A 24,245-nucleotide genomic window follows, 5' to 3' on the forward strand; every position below is an offset into this window, starting at 1 on the left:
CATCTGACTGTGACATTATTGCACTAGGGTAACCGAACATAGATGGAGGGGCAGTCTTGAACCATTTGGAAGTGAAGTATGTTTTTGCGATATCCACTCCGTTCAACACTAAACAGTGCACAAGACAAAGAACGCCAGACTGTGGAGGTCTAATGAACTTACGTATGTCACTTTACAAATTCTCATAAATTGTCCCAAAAGACAGTGCATTCCAAAGAGACAATGCCATTATCATTAATGAGGAAAAGCAATTGGGAAAATCACACAGGAACAACAAATGCAGAGTGAACTAATTATGTTTGGTCCATGTGCAGATGAAATTGGGCTAAACAAAAAAAATTAATATAATTGTTCACAAAAGTGGATTTTTGCAAATCATTTAAATAAAATTGAATGTGACAGCGCCCTAAGACGTGACACTATGCAGCTTATTGTACTTTAGGAACAAAACAAAAACAAAACAAAAAATATATATATACACTTAAACAAAAAACTGACCTTCTAACCAGCTATAAGCCTATAGGGTTTATTCCTCAGCTGGGACATTGTTGTTAGGACCTTCAGGAAAGCTCAACCTGAATAACTTTATACAATTGTTCATATGGCTTGCATTTCCAACTGGAAGTTTCTCTGGATAAGGATGTCTGAGAAGCAAATACACAGTCAGCGAACTTGTACCTCCATTAATGTATCCTGATCCTGATCAGTATCCCTAACTCCACACAACAATCAGAGCATTATCATTTTTCTAGCTCCATTGACTGTTCTTTCATATTACAATAACAGTGTGGTGTCCTGGAAACACTTGTAAGAGTTAGTATCATTATTTTTGGACCACACACCAGAATTAGCAAAATAGTTGAAAAATCTGGACTTGTTCCTCTTTGCCTCTCTGATTATTTGGGCTGTATTACTATAAATTATTGCTTTATCACTGATCTGCTGTATATAGAATGTATTCTGTTATGTATCACTTATTATGTATGCACTTATTAATATGAACTTCAAAAGGTAAATATCTGTTACCTAAAAATAATACGGTGGCAAAGCCTGTTCTAATTTATTGCTCCACACCCACAGATTATCTTTTTCGTTTTGTTTTTGAGATTTCCACATGGAAGTGAACTGCCGAGGAGTTTCACTTTGTGTAAGCAGCACAGGTGTGGCGCTACCTGAGAGGGCCAAATTTGATATAAAAGGAACAGGGCTGCTCAGAGAATGGCACTACAAGTTCAGCATCAGCACCAAGAACAAAAACAAGCAAGCCTTAACAGGGGTGACCCAAGAGAGCCAAGAGAAACCTTTCCTAACAGGTAATAATGCTATTCACACTCTTACTTGAAGTAGGATTGTAATTTCTTTTACTGAATAACTGATGTTGATCATTAGTTTTACTGTATATTGAAGAATATATCATTAATAGAATGCTTTGAAATCTTTTCATCTTACAATGCATCTTAAGGAGTTGTCCTCATTGGGAATCAAACCTGAAACCTCCGCTGCTTTGTTATTGCAATGCAGCATTGCCTTGATTTTGGGAAGGCATAAAAAAAGTATTTTACTAATTCGTGTATTTTCTTATCTTAGGAATCATGTGCTGGATCAAAATCGCCATCTTCTGTCTTCTTGTATCACTTCTGCAAGCCCATAAAGACTGTACTCAAGAAATCCCCTGGGATGGTCTTTTGAGGCAGCTGAACAGCTTGGTAAATAAACGCAAAACACTTTGAAAAACAACTTTTGAAAATGAATGATTATTATTCCATATAAACTACAATATATCTGTATCTGATGTGTTCAACAGAGTAGCAGCATCTCTCAAGATTGCCACCATCACTATGATAAGACAAGCCTTTGTGATCCTCAGCAAACACTCAACATGGTAGGTCCCAATTCCATTTTGTTTACTACTAAGTACTAAAGTGGTTGCTTTAAAATAGTTGAATTGCATTACCAATTGTACTTAAAAGCTTATCAAATATAAGGGCAGTGACAGAGCTTCTGTATCGTCTGTTTTAACCAGATGGACCTCAATGCAAAAATGCTTGATGACCTCATGAAGAGGGCGGAATCCATTTATAGGAAGGACATCACAAAGAAATCACACCAGTTTGTTGCTGTATTAATCCATGCTCAATCTGCTCTGACTTCCTGTGTAAGTACTTTTCCCCCAATTTCCATCCATTTTGAACATATCTTTTTGAACTGAACATTCAGAACATGTTTGCAATAAATATATGCTTAACACAGAGATTTAACGAACAGTAGTTTGCTTAGTTAATATTTGCATACTTTGAACACAGATATCCATCTGTTCTTGGTGTAAAATGTTCATGTGTTACAAGAATTTTATAAGACACATTAGGCAAAAAAAGATAAACGTTTTTTAACTAAAAACCTTAAACCTGATCTTTATAATCAATAAAGTCATATATCGTGATAACAAATGTATTATGAAAAGTAACCTTTAACATCATACTCATTGTAACCCACAGGTGCATCACTCCCATCATATAAACCATGAACCTTTGTCAACATGCTTTAAAAAGCTTGAGGTCTTTCTCGATAAAAAAAAGGTATGTCCCAGGAAATTTTACTTTTCATTACTGTTATTAGAGTATTAATTTACTCATCATACCAGCTAATCCTGAGTGACGCACATATACATATAAACACGTAAGTGTTTTCTGAGGCAGGTCAAGGTACATTGATCGTCTGTACAATGCACAAATGGGATTTGAACCTGCAGCTTTCAGGTTAAAAGACCAGTTCAACAAGCTCCACACCACATTCATGTAGTTTATGACAAACAACAACTAAACAAATGCATTTCGATCTAGACACATTACTGAATAAAATGGTAATTAAACTCCTTTTTCTAGGTTTGTGCTCGTTTCATTGCTATTGCAGTATGCCAGCTTGCATTACATCTCCTCCGCTCCAGCACAGTTTTGATTGCAATGATGTACTCATTAAGTTTGCATTGCTTGACTGACTTTGAGTGTACATTGGAATATGACTGATTGGAAGTGCTTTATGCACTTTTGTACGTCTCCTTGGATACAAGCGTCTCCTAAATAATGTAATGTAAAGTAATGTTTGTGTATCTGTCCCTCCTTAGGCTCATCCTCAGTGTGCGTGGGAAATTGTAAACACCAAAATGAGGATCATGCTTCAGAGGCTGGAAAACCGCACACTGAGAAAGAGAAGATCACCCCGCTCCGTGGCAACTGATGGAGGACGCTGAGCCTACCGTATAGGAGACATTGTCATGCATGTGTAAAATAAGTTTACAAATCTATTTTATTTCTATTCTATTTTAATCTATTATATTTTATGTTCACTTTTAATTTATTGAGTTATTCATTTCATCAGTCAAAAAGGCAAATGTAATATATTAATACCAATAAAATATTTTGGGACAAGTAAATATGGTATGATGTGAATTCTTTGTCACTTCATATTACTCACAAAACAAAGCTTAAAACGATCTGAGGCATGCATACTTACAACTTCTATTCCACTAAACAGAAACACTCGCAATAGATTAAGTGGCAGCATCTCCACAGCCCAGTAACACTCACCACATTGATGCTAGAACACATTTTTCTTCCTGGCCAGAAGATGTCACCATAGCCCATTAAATGACACTAATGTTTCTGAACAGTTCAGCCACGTGTTGTTACTGCCTAGAGTGTTTGCAAGCCCTATCCTTTAAGCCTAAGAATGTAATGCCATTCTTCCCTACAGACAGTGGTGAAATGCAATATATTTTAATGCTAACATGATAAAGGGTGCTGTGCTGAAAAAAGAAGTCCACAGCCTCCACTTTACCTTTTTATCTCTAATAAGATCCCATATATTGTAAAATTGTCAATGAAATTTAAACTAACACAATGGAAACCAAAAGGTGACAGTCAAACTTCAAGGTTACTGTGGCTGGGGAAACATCTCATGTTTATTGTGCCAACCTCTATATTTATATAACGCTTACGCTTGGGATACCAGGCTAATAGAGGATAGACTTGATACATTTTATACTGACCTTAAAATCAGCATTAAATTAATCAAAGTGTCAAAAGTTTCACAAAATAATATTGTAAGTGATATTACCATCCCAGGGGATCATGACCATACATTTTGGCATCTTAACAAATGCAATTTAAATCAAATGTTCCCTCTTACCATGAAATCGCTTGATTATGCTGACCAGCGCTGACTGTAGAATGGCACCCTCTTCCATTCATTGAATGAATGTAGGCGATGCACTGCGTTTATGGCTTGCCACAAATAAATAGTAATACCCTCAAAAATAAATGAAAATGGGACTATTTACATAATGTCAAATGATGAAAATAAATTAGAGCTTTTCTGAATACAAACAAAATCAAAGAGGTAACTTTTAATTAAATATTACAACTTTACAATGTAATAAAGAAGGTTGAAAACTTCTGGTGTCTTGGTTCATCAGGTTCTTGACACAGGTGTTTCCTGATGAGCCCTTGTCACAGGTGTTTCCTAATGAGCCCTAGGGCCTGGTTCCATTTCCACTTATATGACTAAAACGGCCTATAGGTGTCACTAACGTGTCACTAACATTTTTTTTTTGCATAACATAAATGGCTCCAACAACACTTGAAGGCCCATGGAGTGTCATACAATTCTGACCACTCTGCCAATAAATCATAAAGCAATTATCCATTTATTCTCTTTCTCTAGTCACATTCACTCTTCATGTTGGAAACTACACAAGTCAATATTAAACCATGAAGCTGTCCAGAATGAAAAAAATAAATAAATATCACTTCATTAGAATGGAGCTCAGATAGACAAAAATACTGCATTAAATGATACCTTTTAAAATATGAAACAGGATAATATTTGAGGAGATACAAATATTAGATAGTGATTTAGCCAAAGATAGAAGGGCAGATGCAGAAAGTGTACCCTCAAAAGTCCGCTGATGACCTCACAATACATGATAACGTGTCTCTTATTGTATGTCAGAACAAGCAGGATAATATGTACAGATTCAAAGCTGATCAACTCAAAAGGATGAAGAACTAAATTCTGAATATTTTTTTCAGAACAGGAAACATAGTATCCTGCTTTCTCATTATACATAGATAAAAATATCATAAAAGATACATACCAGCTGCTTTTAAATTTCCTGTGGAGAAATAGAACACATTATATTAAAAAGCCATTATGAAAACCTAAGAAAATGGAGGGCTTAATTTTCTTGATTTATTTATTTTTATTTTATTTTTATTTTTTTTGGACACTGAATTATACATTTAAAATAAGCAATTTATGAAATGCCTAACCTCAACGTGAAACAATGTGTCTAAATATTATATTTAACAAGGACATACTCTACAAAAACACATCTGATTTTTTTCCAGAATAGTTCAACAAAATGATCAGTTCAGTGGGTCAACTATTCAACACTAACAGTGCTCTGTTTAATTACCAGGTAACTCTTCAATATTAGAAGATACCTGTAAGTTCTAAACAGTATGCAATGGTGTTTGATCCAATCCCTTCTGGTGTAATCATACTGTTTATGGATTCTAATATCCCAGCTTTAGCTGCTCCCCCTGTTAAAATAGCTGTTTCTGCAACTGACAAACTGTGTTTTGAAAACAATATCCACAAGATTTGCAATCTTTTCCAAGAAAATATAGTCTCTGTGACGGCTTTTTGGAATAATCAAACTAACAATTTATGCTGGAAGAACATACGAACTCTCCCACAAAAAAAATTATCATAGATAAGATTAAAGAAGTCTCATTTATAACAATACATTGGTGGTACCCAATTAAATCCTTTTTTTAGTTGAATTCGGATTGTACTTGTACTTTTTGTGACCGAAGTGCTAAGCCTATGACCCATTTATTATGGAAATATGAACAGTCCCAAAGACTGTGGCAATATATGTGCACATATATCTTAAACAATATCCTTCTAAATTTTAAACTATCATTATAAAACATTTCTGTTTTTTTCAAATTACAACAGAACATGGAAAAGAAATACTTTTTAATTCATCGTATATTTTTCTTAGCAAATTTTTACATTCATAAATGCAAATTTACTAAAGTGAAATCCCATTTTACCGCCTTCAATAAAGAGGCTGAGGTATACATTAAAACATAAACACCATCTAAAAATCAAGAAGCAATTAAAATTGTAAGACTCCTCTTCAATGTTGGCATGTTTTTTTTTTTTTTTTGTATGACGATGAATATACCCCAGGGGATACAGGGGAGGACAGTTATTGGGTAGAGGTGGGGGGTCCTCCCTCTAAGCAGAAAGAGGTGGATTTTAACCCCCCTAAAAGTTGAGAAAAATGACTTGAATGTTCATCTTGGTGATGCCTTTGATGGAAAAAAACAATGAAAGATATGGCTAATTGTAATTGAAATCAAACAGAACGGAACTCCTAAGCTGTCAAATTGTTCCACTATTAAACTTTCAATATTGATTTGAAGTTCCAAGATGACGGATGTACAAGACCATAAATTTGACACAACAGGGGCGCGACAAAGAAAAGTGTAACATGAATATACAAAGCATGTATCTCGGATCACAATAATATTGAGTTAGTTGTACAAGTCTACAAATGTCTATTTTGCTCAGTCATGACACTTAAACACTTGTTATTTAATGCAATAATGAAATTCACAAACAAACTTAACACCTAAATATAATTTAGATATTCAAACAACATACATAAACTTGTGTGCAGACAATGGCAGTGATAATAGCTATTTCTTGTTATCTGCTACCAATGTGCCCATATGCTGCCATGCATTTAGGTTACTTAAAGCGACATATGCATAATTAGTACTGAATGCAATACAGCCTAATGAAATTCATATGATTGAATATTTATCTATTCAACACCATCAGTCATCATATGCACCTGAGACCCAGCAGAAAATAAAGTAGTAAAATTTTCTTGACATAATACAAGTATCTTTCATGACAAAAGCATGTTACAGTGAAAATATTTTCAAAATAATTATTTATTTTTAGTGAATGTCCCTCGTATTAAACATCACAACATATGGTTATTGAGCTTAAGACCAGAGACTCATCACTCCTATTTTAACATACGTGCATTGGTTTCCAGTTATTTTTAAAGCACTCAATGGGCTGGTTCCCTATTATATTACCAGCATACTCTGCCCTTAAACTACTCCTGAGCCACTGAGGTCATCAAACCAGTTGCTTCTGGCTGTTCAATGGTCCTAGCTAAAGCTCAAGGGTGACTGTGCTTTTGTGGTCTTTGCTCCAAGACTGCAGAACATCTTACCACTCAACATGAGGCCCGGCCTGTCCATCTCTGTGTTTGAATCAAGACTCACAACACACCTGTCTGCCTGAGCATTGCCAAATGTTCAAATGTTTTTATCTTAAGATTTTACATTTTGTTCTTTTGTTTGTGTTTGTGTATGCATATATGTATAATGATTTTGTTTGCATACATTTTGTACAGCACTTCAACAGTTGTTTTAAATATGCTTCATAAAGAGAATTTACTTTCTCATATCCCCTACAGGGGAAGCAAATTAATTGCAAGGTCTTAAAATGAGTCGCCTGTGTCTCCCGATACAGGAAACAACAAACTCATTCATGTCTAGGACCACTAAACTTCTCAATGGTAAGGTGAACCAGTAGCTGACTGCACTGTCACTGTGCTAATATTGTATGTTGTACATATTGTTGACCAGTCGCCTGAGTGTCTATGTCTGCGTTGCCTGTGTAGCACTGCGTTGTAAGTGTATGCGAACCAGAGCCTCTTTTTAAAATGCAAAGCAAATTCCTGCAAATGCAATCAATTCAATTCAATAATACTTTTCACTGGCTTTTCTGGTTGTTCATGACCCACCCTGTCAGGGCTTTGCTTGTGTTACTTCATGTTTTTGTCTTTTAATAAAATGTTTTTTTTTCCTATCTCAGCCTCTCCCTCCCTCATTCCCAGCTATTGAACTAAACTAATCAGTTAATGATTGTGCAGTTTGACTTGTTTGTATATCAGCATTCATTAACAGTACATATCTAATTCAGGGGTTCCCAAACGCATGGGTTAGCCCTGTGTATGCTGAATTTCCTTCAAACCTAATTGAAATTCCTGAAGCTGTTTTCTTTAATCGGTCACTTACCATTTACCCACATAATGCCACATGATGTAAGAGAACCAATGCTTTCTTGGTCTGCCATGTGCTGTGCCAAATTACTCCTTTTGAAAGGGCTGAAATGTTTAATTGCTATTGATAGACCTATAGGTGATGAAGTGTGGATACCTGGTCATTGAAACTAAACAATTTGCAGAAAATTTAATTCAACAGTAAAACAAATGGTTTAACGGACATAAGCAGCACGATGTTAAACTCTATTTAAGCACTAAATTATATAACGTAAAATAAAAAAATTAAAAAAAACTGCCATATATCCCTTGAGTGATTTTGGGAATCCCATATCCATTATAATTACCTGAGATTCTTTCATGTTGCATATGTTGAGATACAAATTATCTCTCTTTTAGCAATGTAGTTTACAAGGATATAATTTTGTTGACTTTTTATTTATTATTTATATGAGACTTTTTAAGAAACACTTTAAGGAATCTAAGCCCAGCTATCTAATGCAAACAGTATTCTGTTACAAGCTGGAGTCTGACAAAGGTGCTGAGTAACATTGTCTAACAGAGATCATCAGCTACCAGTGTCCTTGTATGCACTCAAATATATATTATTTATGGGAATCAGGTCACAGAATATAACAGAATGCAGCTGATGGCTATGTCAGTTTGAAGCACTAACTCATCAGAAGTATAAACACTTTCATTTTGTTACGCTTTACTGAAGCCAAGGCATCTCAAGTATTTGCAGTTTATTTTTGCGGCAAAGAATTCTGAAATAACACACCGCAAGTGTTCAGTCATCCATGTAGGTTACACTGAGGAATGACAAAGAGGGACGAGGGGCGGGGCCACAAAAAATGAAAGGGGGAAAGAAAAGGGTCATAATGTTAATATTCGTCTTCATCATGTTTAAAGCAAAGGGCACAGATTTATTTTAATTTTTTTATTTAACCATTATTTCACCAGGAAAACCCCATTGAGATTGAAATCTCTTTTGCAAGGGGGACCTGATATGAAACACAAAGTTACCCAACAAGACTTATACCCAACAAAATGTACAAACATCAAATGGATGTTTGTACATGTTTGTACATTTTAAACTTACAACTATTGTGGATGCTGAATTGATATTGGCAAATAGCAAACCCAATGCAATAGCAATGCACAGCAATTCAAATGACAAAGAGGAGCCATCCATTTCATTTGAATAATGTGGGAAAATGTGAGGCATTCAGGAATGTAAAAGTGGAGGCCATATCAGAGGTTCAGGTTTATTTAGGCTATTCATACAGCCCCTTTGCACATAAAATGTCTCAAAGGGCTTTACATGACCATGTAAGTGTAAGTGGCTAAAAGACAAATTATAAACAAGAGAATAATAAAGGAAAAAAAAAACATTGGAGCAACTCGCATAAACTGTACATTCATACTCCATACATGCATACCCCATACATAGGACATACATACATAGCCTACATTATACTAAGTGGGGTATGTTTGCGCAAACATAACTCAATTTAAACCCAACGGATCCTGATGAAGAACCCTCATTCTATTGGTCATTTTGAGACATGCATGTTTTTTATATTTCCATAGCTGTAGACTTCATTAGATTTGAATGAGGCCACAAAATTCTAAATTTGGAGACCAAAGTTTTCCATAGACTTCACATAGGGAGACATAATGCTAACTTACAAAATCAGGCTAGCTTCTCCAAGTTTGACTAATTCCATCGTTCTAAAGTTCTAAACAGACATTAGATGAGAACAACAGGACACCAGCAACAGTGTCACAGGCAGGCATGCCGACAGTAGCAACAGTCAGTCACACTGACTCTGTCCAAAGTGACAAGCACTCAATTTGTGAAAACAGATTCAGTAAAGTTATGGTGGCCAAAAGAGACCATCTAGGTCGGCATAAATTACCGAAAACAGCCAGAGCACTGCGGGTTGGCCTAAGGTTTGAAAGAAGGTTTGAATCTTAAGCTATCTGCCCAGTGGTGCAGTACATGTTGTTTGAAGTACAGTAGACATATACAGAGTTTATGGAGAGCAGGCTAATGTTCGTATTAGGGCTAATCAATTTGAAAATGCAAAAATTTCACTTAACACATAGCCTATTTTTTGTGATTAATACATACATAAATACATACATACAAAAATGCAGGAGGGCACAGGGTCAAGGGCAAACTGAATGGTAAGGAGAATACATATGTTTTGAAGTTTTTGCTTATTATTGGGTTAAAAACTTGAAAGAAACATTAAGACAATCAATCGTCACTTCTGGGAATATAACCACATATTGAATCCAATTGCCTGGACCTTTAATTTCATTTTGTAGAGTGTTCCAAAAAGGGGGCATGATATGTGAAAGCTCTCCTGCAGTTTCCTGCAGTTTTCTTCTTTGTTTCCGGCACAGATATGAGGCCAGCATTCTGTTCCCCCAAAGCCTGTGATGCTATATAAGGTACAATGAGTTCTGACAAGTAGACTAGCACAAACTCATGTAGTATTTTATATGTGAGCAAAGGTACCTTAGATGTTGGTACCTTAGTACCTTAGAAAATTAGATCTGGCTTGAATTGGGAGCCAATATAGGGATGCCAGGACAGGTGCTCTTAGAAGCAGCAGATGGAGGGCTGGAGAATGACACATTACAGTTCAGTACAGCGTTTCAGCATTGAGCGTTGTTAGGATTTTCTGAAACAGCAGTGTTCATTCAGGTGGAAAAGGGCAGTTTGTGATCTCTTTGATATGCAGTTCTGGGACAGACTGGGATTAATTAAATGCAGCGCCTAGATTTCTAACTAGTATTCTCAGAGGTGATACAATTATCATGGGTGCGTGTGACTGGGTGAAAGGATAACTAACATCATAGTTTTGGTGGCACTCCTTCCCTTCAGTAAATTATCAGGAAATCTTTCCTAACGGACTCAGCTTCTCAGATACAGGATGTCTATGTCCATAAAATATTCGCCAGTTATCGCAATTTACCCTTGTGATAGACAGACCTGCGAGCGGTTGCGTGCGCCTCGTGGGCGGGGTTTGTTTAGGGACATCATCGTCACCCCACCGTTACAGTCAAGTACAAAACACCAATTAAAGTGCAGCTGCGAAGTATTGCACATGCATTATCACGTTGTTGGACAAAACGGTTTTACTTACTTGAAGGTTAGCAAATGTTAATTATAGACCAGAATGCCTGCTGAATTAACTGTCCTACGAACAATAAATCCAACAATGGTCTGAACAGGTCGATATACAGTAGGATAGCGCTTGAGTCAGTGGGGTTTTACCTATTCGTTAGCAATGCATGATACAACTATACTGGTAAATAATCTGTAATCTACTCAACAGATGTAACACCCATCCAGCTGACTAAATTGAAAACGGTTTCTTCCTAATATGATTTAGCCTACCTTTATCCCCGTCTTCATCGCCTTATTGAGCCACTAGGATTCTCTTCCACGATTGGTTAAAACAGTCAGAAGAGTACGTGATCTTACATGCTATTGGGTGAATACACTGTCAATTGGTCAGGAAAGTTGCAGCCTTGAACTGCGAGAAAATTTCAGAGCCAAGGACCGGTGGACAGGGAGAAACAGGAAGGGGATAGCGGCAAGTTCTTTCTGACACCTGCACCGCATCGTTCGTTGTATCGCATTTATGTGACGCTCAAGTTCACTCATATTAAGATCTGATAACATTTTATTTTAAAACAAACATGGCACAGTCTGATCATAAGAAATTCTTCGAGAATCTCTCCGGCGCTGGGAAAGCCATCGCCGTGCTGACGAGTGGAGGGGATGCTCAAGGTAGGCAAATTATGGATACAGTGGGAAAATAGACTCAATTATTTCAGCTTTGTTGAGCCCGGGGACTAATTCAAACGGTTGGTCATAATAACGATTTTGCTGTCACTGTAAATCATGGATGCTTAGTGTTTAGACAACCACTGTTTTATAGCTCTACCTAATTAGTATTATGACTTCATTTTTTTGCATATGGTAGCAAGCTAGCAGGCCAGATATAGCAGGAAAAAAATGCATTTTCAAGGCCAGTGATGCGTATATGCGTTTGGAAAGCAGGTAGCTAAATGAAAATATTTCAGTAAAACATATACGTAAATTTTTAACATTTAAATTCATTATATGCCCAATGAAAAGTCGTTGACACTGATAATATTTTTTACTGTACTGTTATTTTAGAAATGGCTTGCTGCTGCATTGCGGAATTTCATCAAGTTCATGTGACCATTGTGTTGCTGGCACTGTCTACGTTTGTTTCACAGCATCCTCGCAGTGACATTGGCGCGGTAGTCATAGGAATTCTTGCGAAGTGGTTACTGACATCACCGACTTTCAACTTGGCCAGAACAGGAAGTTACAAATGTTGCCAGGATTCTACTGACCCTGCTGTACTTGCACAGTGCATCATTTTGCTTTTGTGGTATTTTGCACCCATCAGTGAACAATTAGTAAGATATTTACTGACAGTAGCTAGTCTTAACGCAACGCTCCACGGTGAATTAGATTGAACAAGAATAGACAGTTCCTCGCTAATCTCAATGTGAATGCGTGTCGCGAGGAGAGATGTGTGTAAGTGAGGGGCTGCAGTCGCTGCAGGTTGTGCATGCTGCGTCAGAGGAAACCTCGCATCAGAACTACTGTGGCTCGAATGAGACGATTAATGTGGTTTCTCCGATGGTATTGCACTCAGAATTTGCAGAATGAATTCTGTATTGGGAGTTTTTGTACATAGTAGGGTATAAATAATTGTACAAAGGTTTTCCGCATTTGAAAGGCGTCTGAAAAAATAGCATCCGGGTCTGGCCCAGTACGAGCCTTTACTGGGATAAGGACAATAGGCGTATCATGGGCAAATTAGTTGTTTGTATGTGACTGTGATTCTCCTCCTGAAGCACGGTGCATGTCCCGGTTGTCATATAAACATGAATACATATGAAACAGCCTCTTTAAATATAAATATAAAATAAAAACTTACCTAACAACATTAACATACCTTGCATACCAAGCACTTAGTATTAATGCTAAAATATTATTGAAAGGACAATGCACTGTATGTTTATGGTATGTCACAGCTGTACCTTACTTATAATATTAATTTGACAATGTTGTGGTACAGTTCAGCACAATGCGTGAAACAATATTGCCTACCAATGCTAATGTCATTATTTATGCATGAGGCCTTCCAGGTGGTGTTTAGCATTTACATTTCATTCGCATAGCAGATGCTCTTGTCCAGAGCAGCTTACAAAAATAGAGAATATCAGAGTTACTGATCACTGAATTCAAGCAAAAACAAATAATGTCTTGTCTGAATTTGCTTAAGAAATACCTTTTTTTCTTCTTTTTGGCAGCTATGCATGGATCCTAAGGTGTATTGGCTGCCATATTGCAGTAGGCCTGCAATGACCTTTCAGGGTCATTCTGTATTTCTGAATTAGCTTTTGTACAGAGGAGTTAAGCTTTCTGCTAGCACAGTAATTTAGAACAATTCAGATTCTTTTAGCCAATGCGACTTACAAAAGTCAATTTCGCTTGGTAAGCAAACAAGACAAGAGCTGGAGAGAGAAAATTAGAAGTAAATACATGCAACCATCAAGGTGCATGCCTCAAGATCTATGATAAAGGGAGAGCAGGGTAACATTTTTTATTTTTAAAAATTGAATCATTCAGGTGTCGTACAAAAATGTGAGTTGTTAGACATTTTATGGAAGACAGCCAGTGAATCTGCCTTCTTGGCTGATTGGGGCAGGTTGTTCCGCCATTGGGGGACAAGGGAAAAGAAGAGCCAGGACCACATTAAGTGCCTGTCAGGTGCTTCTGGGGAGAGGGCAACCAAATAGCAAGAGAATACTGAACAAAGAGTTACTGTATGGTTGGAGTGTATAGCGTAATCATCTGATGATAGGAAGGGACAGTACCATTTTCAACATGGTGTGCCAGAGTGAGAGATTTGAATTGAAGCAGAATTCTGGACCAGTTGCAGTGGCCTGATGACACAGGCCAGTAGGCTAAGCAGCAAGCTTGAAGAGCTTGTACAAGTAGCTGTGTTGCCTTTTAGTTGAGTAAGGGAAAGATTATTCTGATGTCTTGAAGAGAGAACCTGCAGGACTGTGTGTTTGCTGCAGTGTGTGTTCCAAGAATCTCAGCTGATCATCCAGGGTCACACATCCAGCTAGTCACATCCAGGGTTCTTAGCTAAGCAGGGGGGAGACACTGTGGAGCTGTGAATAGTAATTGAAGCATCAATCCAGGGGGATCCTTTTGCCAGAAAGAGCAGGAGTTCTGTCTTCCCCAGACAGAGTTTCATTTGCTGGGTTGACACCCAGGTTGCTATGTCAGCCAGACATGCAGAAAAAACTGTATGCACTTTACCAAGCAATCACACCATACCTCCTAGGACAAATTTGGGAATTAAGAAGAACCTACCTTATCTTACCATAACCTTATCTATGTTTTTAGCTTTGTATCTTTTAGTCTTTGTCTTTGTTAGATATTTACATAAGTTTCTGACAACCTTTACCTTGGCTGGTACGGGGGCATTTGAGGTTTGTAGCATGAAGCAATACAATACAAAGCAGCTTGCGCAGTACGTTATGCCTTCAATTTTGTGCCTGAGTATTTTCCCTCAGTATTCTTCAAAAGTAACTTAATTTTATTTTCACTTGGAACTATTTCCAACTAAAAATCAGATGGAAATACCTGAGACTGCTGCTCTCAAAGAAGTAGTGACACAGCTTCCTGTATCATATCGTTGTGTGTGTAAAATTTGAACATGCACATGCATATGCATGTGTGGTAGGAAGCACATTTTCTTATGTGTTTTCAAACAGCTTTATACCCCTTATTTTTGTTTTTTGTTTTCTGAATTTTGATTGTTTATCCGTCATTCTAGACCTAACTAGTTGTTGTTACATTCTGCACCAGTTATGGAGAACACACATTAACGGCCACATCCTTGGAAATGAAGGCAGTCTGCTACCAGTCACTGTACCTGTAGTGTACACTTCATGGATAGTTGGAGCTCAATTGTGTTTTGCCTTAAGGGATCCCTGGCCACAGGATATGTGCCTTGCTGTGGGGTCACTACACCAAGGACTCATGCCTTCTTTGGACATGTCACCCAGGAGGCACAAAGGAACTGTGCCTGTAAATTAGTCTGAAGAAACTTTGCCTGTTACATTTCCTGGACTTTAATAGTTCTCATTCAGGTTTCTTGCCTGGAAGAATTTTCTATGAAGCTAAGAAAAAGAAATGAACACTGTACATACATAGTTTTGGGGTCACAATTTTACCACCTGTGTGGGATTCAAAAATGTTTCTAAACAGAGGCAACAGACAACAGAGTACTACATAGTATGTAAGTATACCTTACATGGGAAGGTGTTCTGGCAATACTACATTCAATCTTTCTTTGAAACGTAAGGGCTCACACCAGAACCTGATGTCTAAACAATGCTGTTGATTGATGCGTTAGTAATTAAACCAAATAAGCCACAAATCTAGTGGTCTGTGTCCAGAGGTTATGAAAGCAGTAATCAGAAATTGGGCATGAGTGAGTTTTTATCTGTTTAACAGTCCTCCATTTTTGGAAAAGTTTCTCTGCACAAGCTAGGCCGAGAAGGCCTGTCTGAGTGGGGGTGACAGTGAGGCTATGAATTGTAGGTTTTTCACTTACACCACAGCTTTTCCTACTTCAGTGTGTAGACACACTGTGTTAAATGTCTAATCTTCAGTCTTGGTTGGTTTCCTAGTAACTGCAAGATGAGCCTTAGCCGCTCACTGACTTTTAAAAGTCTTCCCCCAGCAGTGGTTACAGACTGTTCCAGTTGTTTGTTCACGGCATATTAAGTGTTGTGTGGGCCTTTGAAGCATCTAAACTTTGGCATTAACAGTGTAGGCACGGTCTGACAGTTTCTCCAGTTTCCTGAAAAGCCAGTGAATAACAGCGTGTGCCAAGTGGGTGGAGCTTTATTTAGCATTTGACTAAACATGGAAATTAGTTGCTCTGAGGCCGAGGATGGCTTGCTTAGCCACACACACACACACACACACACACACACGCACACTCACAGAAGAAACTCGGATCTGAAACCAAATGTTTTGGCTGTGGAAATGGCTAGCGCTAGAAATGGGAAAATAGGCCTAATCATTTACAAACAGCTTTTGCAATGCTTACTGTGCCTATTCCAACTCTTTGTTTACACTGTATAGTATAAGTGCAGAATTATACACAATTTTTTGGCCCATTTTGCACAGTTTTCAGTTTACATTCTAACTGTGTGTTTGAGTGAAATAATTCCATTATGAACTGTAGTGATTTTGCTTCATTTTTTGCTGAATAAATTACTTTTTTTAAATATTGCACGTTGTACAATATTTCTTTAACTACTTTCTCCAGTTTGTGTTTTGTCTTTAATTTATCGCTTTTCTCAGTGTTCCTTTAATATGCCTTGATGCATATTGCCTTAGCCTATATAACAAAACCTCTATAATTTAGAAATACAAGTGCTGAAATTGATTTAGTTGTGCCCTTTATTTCAAGAAAATAGTTTTGCAATATATGGTTTTATTATCTATATGAAAAGATAGATTATGAAACTCTATATTAATGCCCATGATTTTGTATGAGATGTTGGATATCAGGTGTCCACATGCTTTTGACCATGTTGTGTACTTAGGCTATGTGCGTTTACTTGTTTCTATGTTGCAGAATGATAGTAAAGTGTAAAGTAAAGTAAATAAACTTATCCCACGTGGATGCAGTTCCTTTAGCTTACTTGCAGGATAACGCTTTTACTTAATTAGAACGGATGGCAGTTGCTATAACCTAAGAGACGTGTGCTCCTTTACAGTATTTGTGAGGCCTTTTCTGTCTTTGGGCATGTGTCCTTGGAGACCGTGCCTTGTGCATGTCTCGCCTGTCGAGCAGCAAAGGAAAAAAAAAAGAGATGGTAGGGCTCCTTTTGTAAGGCAGGAAGTGACACATTGCACCCAGTCACCATGACCAGTTTCTTCAATATGGATGTGATCTTGTCGTCAGTCTGATCCAAAATGGCGCCCAGTCCTTAGAATAGTTAGCTTCAACATAGGCCACAAAATTTAAGGGGAATAAGAATTTTATGGAAATTAATTAAATGATGAAATATTAGTTTGAATTATCCACGTTCAAAATGTCAAAGGAGTATCAAAATATTCAGATATTAATTTAAATATCTATTATTTACACAATATTTTAAATTCAATTCCATGACAGTCAATTGTGGCGGTGCAAAGAAAGAAAATAATAAATTTGTTAGATTTAGTTTGTTCATTTGGATCAACATTATGGTTAGATGGACTCTTTAATGCTACTCTTTAAGCTTCACTAATTTTCCGCGGCACCGTTTCCTGCTAGAGTCTAATTTGTGACTATATTAAAGCAGTAATGTATTCCCTATTGAAAATCCTAATTTAAGCTGACCTATGAAATGAGGGAAACAATCATTAAGATCAAATTGTTCAGCATGGAATTGACCATGTAATAAGGTTTGTCTTTTTTTGTGTGAATTCATAGGTATGAACGCTGCTGTCCGTGCTGTGGTTCGCATGGGAATCTATGTGGGAGCCAAAGTCTACTTCATTCACGAGGTTTGTTTTTTCCCCAAACGTATGTGGACGCATTCCAGTGCCCGCTGCGTGCTTGGCATTGAAGGCGTTTAGCTTGGTGGGAAAGCTGCCTGTTCAGTAGCGCCTCTGTCAGATTCTGATACGTGTATCATACAATAGAGGCTCTTCTAATTTGCCACTTGTCCTGTAATTCAATCAAGGAACTCTCTTCTGAAAGCAGGCCATGAGCCACTACACGGTACATGATTGCTGCGTTTGCATTGCAGCGGTCTCCCGTTGTAATCTTATGTAACCGACTTAAGGCAGTAATTGGACGCAGGCCTGCATTTTCCTCTGATGTCAGCTCAGTGGTTTCTGTAACAAGATAAATGGATTCCACAAGCCACTCCCCATCTGCACAGTGTGAGTCAGTGACCCAACACATAATAGTGTTCATGTATTTTGCATTGACAGGGCTACCAAGGAATGGTAGATGGAGGGGATAACATAGAAGAAGCCACATGGGAGAGTGTTTCAAGCATGCTACAAGTGGTAAGTACTGTAAGATACAACAAACGTGGTAGTTTTTTTCCACAGATGATGTATGATGGTATTGCCTGTGATCATCAGGTATTTTTGCTATCTATATTAGATGAAAATGTTAGCACTTGAGTCATTTAAGGGGATTATATGGATTCCTGTTTTTTACTTTATGTATGTATACTGTATACGATGAATGCAGTGCACTTTATTATTGCATTAGTCATACTGTTAAACAACATCACAGATGTTGTTTCTTTGAGTTATTCCAGATGTGCTTTTTCCTATGCATGGGAAATTGTGCTCACTCACTCACTCACGAGACGTTTTGAGGGACGCATGCGCAGGTGGTGCGTCGTTTAGTAGGACGCATGCGCAGGTGGTGCCAGCTAAAATGTGTCTGCGGAGTTGCCCTGTGGGTCTGGACGGTTCCGTGCTGGTTTTATAAATTTGTTGCCCAACATGGGGCTGAACATGTCATGTTCATGTGTGATCCCCTCTGCTTATTTGGGAGACTCTAGACAGACACCCAGACTTCTTTTCACACTGCAGTCCATAGAGTTCAGTCAGTGGAAGACATCTGATATGTGACTTTGGCATTTTGAGTGTCCAGTCAACCAGTAGGGGTGGCTAGATAGCAATGAAATCCGGACCCCTATCTGACTGAACCCTCCCGTACCCTGGGCAGTGCTATCGCTGGTTAGCACAGGCATGGTCCAGATTCCATCCGAGAACGTGGGGCTCACATCCATGCGCCACAGCATGGTGCCTCAACCAAATGAGCCACCCAGATGTGTTTTTAGTTAGCTGGTGTTGGTAATCTCTGAAAGGCCTCACTCAGCACAGTGCAGCATGCGTTGTCTGCCCGCAGGGTGGGACGGTCATAGGCAGCGCGCGCTGCAAGGAGTTCCGGACCCACGAGGGCCGCCTGAAGGCTGCCCACAACCTGGTGCAGCGGGGCATCACCAACCTGTGCGTGATCGGAGGAGACGGGAGCCTGACGGGGGCCAACCTCTTCAGGGAGGAGTGGAGCGGTCTCCTGGAGGAGCTGGTCGAGCAGGGTAAGGAGCAGAGAGCAGCAAAAGCCAGGGGAACACAACCCCATGCTTTCGGCTTTTGCGTGATCGCAATCCTTTATTACGTAATTGGATCTTAATGGGCCTCATTGACAAAACTTTTCTTAAATTTGTCTTACTTTTGTTCTTAAGAAAAGCAGACAATAGATTTTGTGCCTATCCCAGCTGCATCAGATTATGAATGCCTGTTGTCCTTCAGTTGAATGCGAATGCCTGTTCATGTTGATTAGCATGAGGAAACACCTTAGCTATCAAACAACGCGCAATTAGACAATCCAACAGCAGCAAATGTGCCATTGCTAAGTGTTTGGTTTGAGTGCCGGAAACCCTGTGCACGTTAGTGACTGTGTTTGTGTGGAAACCCTGTGCATAGCAGTGACTGTTTGTGTTGACCTGTGGGACAGGTGACATTGATGGAGAGGCCGCACAGAAGTACTACGCCTTGCACATTGTCGGAATGGTGGGGTCCATCGACAATGACTTCTGTGGCACCGACATGACAATTGGGACTGACTCCGCCCTGCACAGAATTATCGAAGTTGTGGATGCAATCATGACCACTGCTCAGAGGTAACAACAACAACAAAACTGCTCAAAGGAGGAAGGAGCCTCGCATTTACGTGGATGTTCCATGTAATTGCATTATGATTGTGCTGATTTGCATACAGTTCAGTAGCCAAATGCATGCTGCATCTACATTTCTGTGTTAGATTATGTGACACATTCAATCATATATTGGCATTTTTAAAGAATCTGTTTGATTCTCACTTTTCCACGCATTGTGCATTTCCTTCAGCCACCAGCGGACTTTTGTGTTGGAGGTCATGGGCAGGCACTGTGGGTAAGGAATACTGTTCATACGGTTGTTGACTGCAAAAACTGTCTGTCTTAACAAGTGTTTTAGTCTTGTAATGAGACTTAAAATATTTATTTTTCTTTCAAGTAGAAAATATTAGCTTGTTTTAAGTTACTTTTTTCTTTGCAAGTGAAATTGTCTTACCCTGTTGGCAAATCTTGAATTGCGTCCAAGGTTTTTGCCTGATTTAGCAGAAAAGCAACATAAGATTTAGTCCAAATACAAGACTAAAATGCTTGTTATTTTTTCGTTTTTTTTTCCAGTGTGTGATTTTTTAAATTATCTCTGTTGCACGTGCTTGCCAGTGTGTGGAATGTGTCTGACCCCTATTTGTAGTATTTATTTGTTTGACTGTGTATGTGTGTGTTGTACCATAGGTCTCAGACTGTGGAATTTGGCTGACTTCAGTACAGTATAGTACAGTTTGTGTAGGTATTGTAAATGCCTGTTCTTGGCCTGGGGCTGGGCATATGTGTGTGTGTTTAAGAAAATGCATGTTTGCTGTTAGTGTGTTAGGTCTGGAAAGCATTCTGAAGTGTACATGAGCATAGCATACATGTTTGTGTGCCTGGCCTTCGTGAACGATCTACGTCACACTATAATGCATGTCTGTGCATTGCTGGCACCTGGTCCTCACTAGTACTTTGACCTGCAATGACTAGTGTGTGTATGTGTGTGTGTGTGTGTACGTGCGTGCATGTGTGTGTGTGTGTGTGCGCGCACATCTGTATGTGTGCATGCATGTGTGTGTGTGTACGTGCGTGCATGTGTGTGTGTGTGCGTGTGTGTGTGTGTGTGTGCGCACATCTGTATGTGTGCATGCATGTGTGTGTGAGTGCCTGTGTGCACACGTACACTTGTGCATGTGTGTGTGTGTATGTGTGTGTGTGTGCACGCACATGTGTATGTGTGTGCTGGTATGCGTGCATGCATGTGTTTGTGTGTGTGTATGTTTGTGTGTGCACGCACGTGTGTATGTGTGTGCCTGTATGTGTGGATGCATGTGTGTGTGTGTGTACTGTATGTGCATTGTAGGTACTTGGCCCTGGTGAGCGCTCTGGCCTGTGGAGCTGACTGGGTTTTGATACCTGAGATGCCCCCTGAGGATGACTGGGAGGACCAGATGTGTCAGAAGCTCTCTGAGGTAAAGGGAGCAGTCTCAGTAAATCCTCTCACCCAGACTCTCCAAACCTCCATTGAGCTGTTTACAATAGATTTCAGAATACCTCCACTTTGAACATAAATCTAGAGTACCTTCTACTGCTTTGATCTTTCAACCAGATTAACTGTTCTGAATTTTTAAAAATAATTTCAGCACTTCGATCAAAATGCTTTAGATTAGGTAAATTATTTTAAATCTACAATTTAATCAATATTTTTTTTCCAGTCTTTTATTGTAATATGTAACTTAGCATTACTTATAAAAGCAATTTCAAATACACATTTGCATGTCAGCTTTGTGTCAGTCTCATTTGATAATGATTCACAAATCTTGACCACTTGAAGCTCAGTCAAGAAAAATATTAATTTACACAATTATGCATCATAACGGAATGGACATTAACTTACCTTAATTTAAGTTAAGCACTGTATGTAAATCATATATGTATAACATATTAATATTGTTTCTGCATTGTTGTTGACTAGTGCAATGTATCATGGACATTCTAGTTTGGTTTTACACACATTATCTTTTGTGTTCTGCTGTCTTTGTGCTATACTGTACTGTATATGCCAGATGGAACTATTACACTCATTCTGGCAGTGTTTCTTTCATTGACCAGACTCGATCCCGAGGTTCCAGGTTGAACATTATTATAGTTGCCGAAGGAGCTCTTGACAGACATGGAAAAGCTATTACTTCTAGTCATGTCAAGGACGTGAGTATCAGAACAGGCCATCAGTGAAAACCAAAAGCCTGGACCACGGGTGTGGAATAGTCACATGACCTTGGTGGAGCAAGCCAATCACAGTATTGTGAGCCCAGCCACATATCCTGGATGAAACAAAGTGGCCATATTCGGACACAGAAAGGGCTTTGATTCCCAGAAGCATGTACCTGTTTCAGTGGTGGTGGTGCCAGGCTTTTGAAAACCAATGCGAAACTTTCAATTGTTTTTGTCATGTGTCTACCCTCTTAGAATCGTGCAGGCAAGAAAAGGCTGAATATCATTATCGTAGCAGAAGGGGCAATTGATAATAGCAACAAGCCCATAACCACAGAGAGAATTAAGGATGTAAGTATTGTACTTTGGGCCTGATGTCACAGCCCTGGCCCTGCCCACTGTGCGGTGTGCGGTTCTCTGCTTCATTCTGATCTTTGGGATGCTTAAGTGCACTTTCTGGTAAGGAGGCTTCTACCACTGCTGTCTTAGCAGTGTTAGAAGCCTTTTCATCTTTAAATCTTCCCAACTCAGCTGTTCAGCTATGAGCACACGATAGTTCACTCTGAATAATTCATTGGAGGACGTGAAGATTAGATTGTCCTGTGTTTCGGCAGTAATGAACTCCATTTGAACCCCATATGGAAAGCTGCCTGAAAGATTCCAGTTAATTTGATTATTTTTTACTATCACTCCATTGTCAGGATTGTTGCTCTTATGCAGGTCCTGTCAGAGGTTTACTGGTGACTCGCTTTTTCCTGCTTGTGCCTCTCTTTGTCTTTGTTACATAGCCAAATGAATGAGTTTAGGCAGAAAGATAGTCATATCGTCAAGAAAATGTAAATGTAGTGTGTGTGTGTGTGTGTGTAGTAATTAAATTTAGGTACATGGTTGAATAAACCTTATATCTCTGCATGTCTAGAACTGTTTCTCTTTGCCTGAACTTTCTAAATGCATGCTATTATCTTTCTCTTTTCAGCTTAGTGTTTGTAGTGCCTTGGACATATTTCTTCAATGTTACTGTTTTTAGTGTTCATATTAACATTTGTATTAGATTTAAATTTTAGCTCTTGCTACCTTATGTTTAGCCCCTGTGCTTCCATCTTATAGGAATGTGTAATTTTACAATTTAAGTTTGAAAATGTAAGCACAGTAGGTATTTTAACATGAAATGTGTTTCTTGAATTGGTTTAAACATGAATATGGGTCCAAGGTGGAAAAGAGCCATAGTGATAATTGCAAAGTGTTATGGAAACTGTTGTATTATCTGATTGCTGTGACAGCAAAAGTTAGATGGCAACACACCCTCATCCCTCTTTCACAGCTGGTTGTTCAGTGCTTGGGATTTGACACCCGAGTGACAATCCTTGGACACGTCCAAAGAGGCGGGACCCCCTCTGCCTTCGACAGAATTCTGGTGAGTTAAGGTGACCGGGCAACGTTTGATTTGTTCTGACTTCAGCTTTAGTTGGGTTCTCAAAGCTCACTATACCACAATTTCAGCAGCAATCGCTGTGGGGCATCGTAGATAGAGGTTCTCTGAGCTTCTTTCCTCAGGGGTGTAAAAACTGTCTGTCTGTTCCTCGGTGTCCTCCTAGGCGAGTAGGATGGGAGTGGAGGCTGTGCTTGCTCTTCTGGAAACCACTGCTAATACGCCGGCCTGCGTGGTGTCCCTGTCCGGAAACCAGTCGGTCCGCCTGCCGCTTATGGAGTGTGTGCAGATGGTGAGCTCTGCCCTTGAGCCAGTTATGTAAAGCTGAGATGGCCACAAATAATAATGCAGCTGTGTTCTGTGAGCACTCTCTGCTAGTGGACATTAGCCTTTTTATTGGCTGTTGGAGTCATTTTTTCCATCATTTATATTATTCCAATCATTCCAATTCATTCATATCATCAGGCCCTTTTCTGAGTAGTTATTATCACACGCTATGCTGTTCTACATTATGCGTAAAATTGCAGACTGTACTAGCAGATAAAACTCATTCCAAATGGGCCAGGCAGCACAATGGTCTTGAAATGGGATTGGTTTAATGACTGATTTCCCAATTCTAGAAGTGATTTTTGCATTCACAGGCGATTATTTCAGCATCATATCATCAATAGAAATATTCCCATTTCAGGTATA

The 24,245-nt window shown here is 38.8% G+C and overlaps 1 protein-coding gene and 1 long non-coding RNA gene across 10 annotated transcripts in view; one reads left to right on the forward strand and one right to left on the reverse strand.

Moving 5' to 3' along the window:
- Nucleotides 1-5,048, reverse strand: part of LOC135253260 (uncharacterized) — a 99,661-nt gene extending 94,613 nt beyond the window's left edge. For all 3 annotated transcript variants that reach the window (XR_010329568.1, XR_010329566.1, XR_010329567.1), the window contains exon 1: nt 4,186-5,048. This is a non-coding gene — a long non-coding RNA (uncharacterized LOC135253260). The remainder of the gene's footprint in view (nt 1-4,185) is intronic.
- Nucleotides 5,049-11,700: 6,652 nt separating this feature from the next.
- pfkpa (phosphofructokinase, platelet a) overlaps nt 11,701-24,245 on the forward strand; it is a 30,801-nt gene continuing 18,256 nt past the window's right edge. For 2 of the 7 annotated variants that reach the window (XM_064332334.1, XM_064332333.1), the window contains exons 1-10: nt 11,702-11,966; nt 17,734-17,807; nt 18,240-18,317; nt 19,177-19,366; nt 19,786-19,951; nt 20,178-20,222; nt 21,273-21,381; nt 22,379-22,474; nt 23,445-23,537; nt 23,719-23,844. In XM_064332334.1, the coding sequence (XP_064188404.1) occupies nt 11,876-11,966; nt 17,734-17,807; nt 18,240-18,317; nt 19,177-19,366; nt 19,786-19,951; nt 20,178-20,222; nt 21,273-21,381; nt 22,379-22,474; nt 23,445-23,537; nt 23,719-23,844 (1,068 nt within the window). In that variant the 5' untranslated portion in view covers nt 11,702-11,875. Of the gene's footprint in view, nt 11,967-17,733; nt 17,808-18,239; nt 18,318-19,176; nt 19,367-19,785; nt 19,952-20,177; nt 20,223-21,272; nt 21,382-22,021; nt 22,118-22,378; nt 22,475-23,444; nt 23,538-23,718; nt 23,845-24,245 lie in introns of all 7 variants that reach the window. The other 5 variants (XM_064332328.1, XM_064332327.1, XM_064332332.1 and 2 more) reach the window with 5 other exon arrangements.

This window comes from Anguilla rostrata, chromosome 4 (genome assembly GCF_018555375.3).
Source record: "Anguilla rostrata isolate EN2019 chromosome 4, ASM1855537v3, whole genome shotgun sequence".
In the NCBI taxonomy this organism is placed as follows: domain Eukaryota; kingdom Metazoa; phylum Chordata; class Actinopteri; order Anguilliformes; family Anguillidae; genus Anguilla; species Anguilla rostrata.